Source organism: Athene cunicularia (genome assembly GCF_003259725.1).
Source record: "Athene cunicularia isolate RWA chromosome 25 unlocalized genomic scaffold, athCun1 chr25_part2, whole genome shotgun sequence".
In the NCBI taxonomy this organism is placed as follows: Eukaryota; Metazoa; Chordata; class Aves; order Strigiformes; family Strigidae; genus Athene; species Athene cunicularia.
In genome coordinates this window covers 148,465-154,546 of record NW_020799135.1, presented here as the reverse complement: position 1 = coordinate 154,546, position 6,082 = coordinate 148,465, and the positions used below count along the sequence as shown (strand labels likewise).

Genomic DNA, 6,082 nt, shown 5'->3' with positions numbered 1-6,082 from the left:
AGCCGGAGCGGCGCGAGCCCGCGCGCCCCACGCGTCGCATGCACCGGTGCTGGGTTTTCTGTTTCTTCCGTACCAGCTGAGTGTAGCGCACCTGGGGACGAGGGGACAAGGGGACAGCATCAGGAACCCGCGGAAATGCCTCGTTGGCAGGAGACAGGAACCCCCTGGGGGTCATTTGAGCTCTCACTGTGTCCGAAAGTTCAGGTTTCAGGTCCAGTTTGAGGAAGCGGAAGGCCACGACGGGCACGATACAGACCACAGTGGTGAGGGCGATGGTCAGCCAGACCGTGGGCTGGGCCAGCGTGTTCTGAGCGTTACCTGGGGGGGGGTGTGGGGGGGAAACACGAGTTCAGGCAGGGCTCGGCCAGGGCAGCAGCCTGCTGGGGTAGGGGGGGCATCGCTCAGGCCCCCCGGCACTCACCCACGAAGCGGAACTGGTTGGGGAACATCTGGAAGAGGCCGTCGCTGTGCATGGTGAAGAGGATGGCGAAGTAGGCGGCCAGGCTGCCCCAGATGAAGAAGTGGTTGATGGCCGTCCAGAAACCCGTGTCCAGCCCGATCTGGAGGAGAGGGGAAAGGAGGCGGCAGAGCTCAGGGGCGGCTGCAGTGCTCTGAGCATGGCCGGAGGGCAGGGTGGGCCCCAAACCTTCACCCACTCTTTGTGAAAGGATGGGTTTAGAATCCCAGAATCATCTGAGTTGGAAAAGCCCCTGAAGCTCCTCCAGCCCAACCATGACCCTCCCCCTGACCCTTCCCAACTCCCCCAGATCTCTCAGCGCTGGCTCAGCCCGACTCTTCAACCCCCCCAGGGATCCCGGGGACTCCCCCCTGCCCTGGGCAGCCCATTCCCATGCCCAACAGCCCCTTCTGCACAGAAATCCTTCCTCAGAGCCAGCCTGACCCTGCCCTGGCACAAGGCAAGGGGCCGAGCAGCTGCATCCCTACCTGCACGCTGACCACGATGACGAGGGAGGTGGCGACGGTGACGGCGAAGGACTGGTAGTCGGCCAGCTGGGCACCATCGTCACGGGTGGCGTCAGCCAAGACGCCGTAGGGGATGAAGAACATGAGGACAGAGGTGTAGATGCCCTGGGCGATGCAGATGAAGAACTCTCGCTTGTTAAAGAGCAGGTTCAGCTGCCCAGGCTCGTAGAGTTTGGGGTACTCCATACTCCGCTGCTCCGGCACGTCCTGGGGACAGGGGCACTCTGAGCACCTCTGTCCTCCGCCACCACCCGCAGAGGGACAAGGGCACCCGGCAGCCACTTCTCCCAAACCGGAGCCAGGCCAGCACCTTGAGCACCCAGGAACCCCCCTCCTCCACCGTACCTGGTCAAAGACACCCATGGCGAGCACAGGCAGCGACGTGTAGACGATGTTGTACAGCGTGATGAAGTACTGGTCGTACACGGTCTGTACGGAATGGAGAGCTCAGGGGGACACCAGACCTGCCTGCCCCGTGCCCCAGCTGGCAGCTGCGTCCCCACAGCTGCAGAGACAGGAGAGCCACCACCAGCCCCCACCCCGTGGGTGCCCTCGCACCCACCACACACTGCCATGCTCCGGAAGGGTCCCAGGCTGTGCCCGCCGGTGCAGGATGAAGCCACCCCAGGAAGCCCTGGGCACGTAGAGGGGTCCCGCAGGCAAAACCCTCCCCAACTCTGCAAGCGAGGAGCCAGCAACGCACCTGCGCCGAGAAGCCGCAGAAGAAGCCAAACCAGAAGTGGACCATGGTGAAGGCGAAGTTCTTGTAGAAGAAATAGCAGAGGAACTTGCACATGCGTAGGTAGGACCAGCGCCCGTGCACCAGGAGCAGGCGCTGCAGGAACTTGAACTGGGAGAAGGAGTAGTCGGAGGCCAGCACCGCCTGGATGCCCTCCTGCCCGCTGATGCCCACCCCGATGTGGGCAGCTGGGAAAGGAAGAGACACGTGGAGTGATGAGAGCACAGTGGGGCCAGGGGTGGCCCCCCAAAGCAGGATTGTGTTCCCAAGAGGCACAGAGGGGCGAGGACAGAGCCTGCAAGTGGCCCTCCTGCAGCTCCCCAGGACTTACTCTTGATCATGCTGACGTCGTTGGCCCCGTCCCCGATGGCCAAGGTCACAGCTTTCTTGTACTTCTTCACCAGCTCCACCACCTGGGCTTTCTGCAAGGGCGTGACGCGGCAGCAGATGACGGCCTTGCAGGCACACGCCGTCTCCAGGAACTCCACCTCCATGTCAGCCTCCAGCGCGTGGGCCTGCGAGGAGAGCGGAGAGAGGGTGGGGGGCCCGGCCCGCAGCCAGGCCCCGTGCCCTGTCCTGCCCAGCGCTCCCAGCTCCCTACCAGGCTGTGTCCGTTGATGACCAGGGCGTATTCACCCGCGATGGCTTCCAGCACGGAGGTGAGCTTGGAGGAGGAGAGTTTCTCCTGGTAGGAGAAGCCGTTGCCCACGGAGCGCGACGCATCCATCATCTTCTCCCGGGCTTTCCTGAGGAGAAGGAGAGGGGTCAGGGGGCCCCCGATTCCGGACACTTCCAGCTCCCCCAGGCGCAGCCGGGCCCCATCTCAGCACCGTGTGCGTGTCCCCCGCCCAGCCCTGCCCCCCGACCCTCACCTCAGCTCCTCCCGCACCTCCAGCACAGTGTGGCCGGTGACCACAAACACCTCCGTCATGTCGTCCGTCAGCATCTTGCAGGAGTAGCCGATGTTCACGGCCGTTTCTAGGGATGGGAAAGCAGGGGCTGAGCCAAGGTCCCACCATCCCCCAGGCAGGTGGGATCCTGCCCGCGAACGGCCTCGTCTCCAGCCAGCCCAGACCGACCCCCCCCCAACCCTCGCAGTGCCTCACCCTGTTTGTCCCCCGTCAGCACCCAGATCTTGATGTTGGCCAGCGTCAGGATGGCGATGGTTTCAGGGACCCCCTGCTGCAGTTTGTCCTCGATGGCCGTGGCTCCGAGCAGCTGGAGGACCCAAACAGGCAGGAGATCAGCAGGGGTTCCTCCCCAGACCCCTCCCACCCAGTGCCCCCAGCCCACCTACCATCATATCGTGCTCCACCTCGTCATAGAGCCGAGCCAGACGATCCTCACGGGCCTCGGTGGCGCTGCCGGCCCGGTGCAGCCGCTCTGACCAGTCCTTGTAGTAGCTCTCCTCCAGGTCTTTGTAGGCCAACACCAGCGTCCGCAGCCCCTCACCAGCATATTCCTGCGAGGAGCCGGAGCTGGGTGCCAGGCAGAGCCCAGTGGTGCCCCCAGATCCCCTGATTGCAACCCAGGACAGGGCACGAGCTCTGGGCAGCCCCCTCCTCCCTTCCCAGCCCTGCCCGCAGGACCCTGCCCCACTCACGTTGAGGTGGTCGGTGGTGACGTTGGTCAGGTCCTGGTTGACAGGGTGCAGGCGTTCCAGCAGGATGGTGTCAGCACCTTTGCAGTACAGGCGGATCTTGCCCTCGGGGCTGCGGACTGCGGGGAGCAGGGGACAAGCTGCCTGGTTCGGGGGTGCAGGAGTAAAATCCCGCTCCAACCCCCAGCCACCCTCCCCACGATGCCTCTAAGTCACGTCAGCGTGGGGCTGGTCCTCAACACTGAGCCCCCGCGCCCCAGCCCACAGAATCATCTCGGTTGGAAAAAACCTTGAAGATCATCTCGTCCAACCATGAACCTCACCCTGACCCCAGCACAGACCTCCCAGCCCCACGACCTCACCGATGACAGACATGCGCTTGCGGATGTTGTTGAAGTCCAGGATGGCCAGCAGCTGGTAGGTGATGGCTCGACCCAACTCGTGCACCGTGATAGTCTTGGGCGTGCGGGACCGGAACACGAAACCAAAGTTTCTGGCAGCCGTGACCAGGGCTCCCTCATCCGGGGACTGAGCTTTGTAATACAACTCCCCTGGGGACAGCACGGGGGGGTCAGGGCCAGCGCCGTGCCCTGGGCCACGCAGACACAGGTCCTGCCCTCCGCACCCACCTTCGCTCTTCTCCTCGGACATGACGGTGTGGCAGAGCGAGAGCAGGCGGAAGAACTCGTGTACGTGGGGGTCTCCCAGCTTGACGGCTTCCAGCAGGCCGGGGTCCCAGAACTGGAACCGAGGGTCCGCCAGTGGGTTGAAGGAAAAGTCGACGGGCTCCGGCCTCTGGCAGGGGCAGAGACGGGGTCACCCCGCTGCAGCCCGCGGCACAGCCCAGCCCCGGCCCCGCGGCACCCTTACCTCTCCCAGCTCCGCCTTGTGACCCAGCACATCCTGCACGTCACCTGTGGGCACGGAGTTAACCAGGACAAGGACCCAACGCTGCTGCTCCAGCCACACCCCCACCCAGGGTCACGGGGCAGCGGCAGCCCCCCGCAACCCTACGGCTGAGCCCCCTCCTCCCTCCAGCTGCCACGAGGGCCCCCCGAAGGGTCTGCAAGAAGGGAGCTGGTGCACCCACCCCCCCGGAGCAGGCTCGCCCCGGGCACCCTGTGCTCACCGTAGCTGTGCCCGTTCACGGAGCACTTGCTGAAGACCATGATGTTCTGGGTGAGGGTGCCGGTCTTGTCGGAGAAGATGTACTCCACCTGCCCCAGCTCCTCGTTGAGGGTGGTGGTCCGGGCCTCGGCTGGCGTCCGGCGCTTGGCACAGTACATCTTCTTGTCCCAGTTGATGAAGTAGCTGTGCCCGAGACGGATCACCTCCACGCTGCAGGGAAGGGACAGCCGGGTGTCACCGGGGCAGGGAAACACCTTGCGCTGAGCCAGCGATGACGGGCACACGCACACACACAGGCCCAACCCCAGACCCCCAAGCGCCTGGTGGGGGGGCACCAAGGCTCCCAGGGCCCCCACGCTGCTTGCCAGCTCCCGCGCCCTTTCCCAGGGCTGGCCCGCACCCGCTCCTACTGACAGCCACCGCCAAGCCAGGGCTGAGGGAGAGGGTCTGCGTTTCCCCTTGCTACTCTGAGCTCCCTTAGGCCGAGTGTCCAGACAAGCTGCTTGAGGAGTTTTGTTGGGTTTTTTTCTGCCCCAAGTGCTAAAATCTCCTGCAGTGAGACGGCAGCAGCGCGTGGCTGCAGCATCCCTCAGCGGGTCGCTGTCTGGGTGCTGTTGGGAAGGAATCCCAAGAGAAAGGCTCCTGGGAATGGGGGAGACGTGGCCCTTTGGGAGCTTTTCCTGGTGTTTATTCGTGTTGCCCCTCACGGATCTCTCTCCTGGTTTCAGGCTGGTACACACCGCCCAAGGAGGACGGCTAGCGTGGGTGCCACAGGACCAACCTCAGTTATCTTCTGGATGCTCTCCTTGGATCTTAATGATGCCTCTTGGCTTTCTCCCAGGACGTAATAGCTCTGCCTGTTGCCGGACAATAATGGCTGTTAAAAACTCTAAATAAAAACTGTTTAAGCAGTCGGACCGACCTAAAACACTTGCTGGACCCTTGCTAGCAGGCATTCTTGTTAAAACAAACTTTTGAGCCTCTTGTATCGCTGGAAGCTTTCGACTCTACTCCAGTCTAGAGCGTCCTCCTTACCTATGCTATGGATTTAATTTATTTTCTTATTTCATGTACACTGCTTTTTTTTGTTACAGTGTATGATGGATGTGTATGGAAAATGTATCTTTGGAGAAAAATTACAGTTTGTTAATTTGAAGATGCTGGTCTGACTTAATTTTTTTTTGTTTTCCCAAGCTGCTGCTGGGTGGATGGTACCCTGTGCTGGCAGCAGTGGGGGGCGCCCCCCGCCCTTCCCCATGGCTGTGCCACGCTGCCTCTTCAGCTCTGGGGCCGTGGTGGGGGCACCGGGATGCAAAAGCCCTGCGGGAAGGTCTGAAACAGCCACTGCGGAGGAAGAAAACCCTTTTTCTTTTGGCAACAACGGAGCAGGATTTCTGCCCCCTTCTCCCCTAGAGCAAGAACAGACTTTTTTTCTTTATAAACTGCAAACTTACACCGCTGGAAGGGCAGAGGGGAAGATCTGGAACGCTTCCCTGGCTCCTGCTGTGGACGAGGGGGTTGTAGCTGCACCCCAGGGCTGCCAGCTTGCACCCCGAACTTCTCCATGTCCCCTCTCGCCAGGCACTGAGACACACGGAGGCTCGGCTGTGACAAACGTGGAGCTGGAGCCC

General features: G+C 62.3%; 1 protein-coding gene across 1 annotated transcript in view; it reads right to left on the bottom strand.

Moving 5' to 3' along the window:
* ATP8B2 (ATPase phospholipid transporting 8B2) overlaps positions 1 to 6,082 on the bottom strand; it is an 8,116-nt gene that overhangs the window by 99 nt on the left and 1,935 nt on the right. Inside the window, exons 7-22 of the mRNA XM_026864065.1 lie at positions 4,453 to 4,661; positions 4,194 to 4,237; positions 3,953 to 4,118; positions 3,686 to 3,874; positions 3,327 to 3,442; positions 3,021 to 3,185; positions 2,830 to 2,941; positions 2,596 to 2,701; positions 2,325 to 2,469; positions 2,055 to 2,238; positions 1,688 to 1,911; positions 1,330 to 1,413; positions 946 to 1,191; positions 422 to 560; positions 188 to 318; positions 4 to 91 (exon numbers count right to left, since the gene is read on the bottom strand). Coding sequence (XP_026719866.1) covers positions 4 to 91; positions 188 to 318; positions 422 to 560; positions 946 to 1,191; positions 1,330 to 1,413; positions 1,688 to 1,911; positions 2,055 to 2,238; positions 2,325 to 2,469; positions 2,596 to 2,701; positions 2,830 to 2,941; positions 3,021 to 3,185; positions 3,327 to 3,442; positions 3,686 to 3,874; positions 3,953 to 4,118; positions 4,194 to 4,237; positions 4,453 to 4,661 — 2,348 coding nt within the window. The remainder of the gene's footprint in view (positions 1 to 3; positions 92 to 187; positions 319 to 421; positions 561 to 945; positions 1,192 to 1,329; positions 1,414 to 1,687; positions 1,912 to 2,054; positions 2,239 to 2,324; positions 2,470 to 2,595; positions 2,702 to 2,829; positions 2,942 to 3,020; positions 3,186 to 3,326; positions 3,443 to 3,685; positions 3,875 to 3,952; positions 4,119 to 4,193; positions 4,238 to 4,452; positions 4,662 to 6,082) is intronic.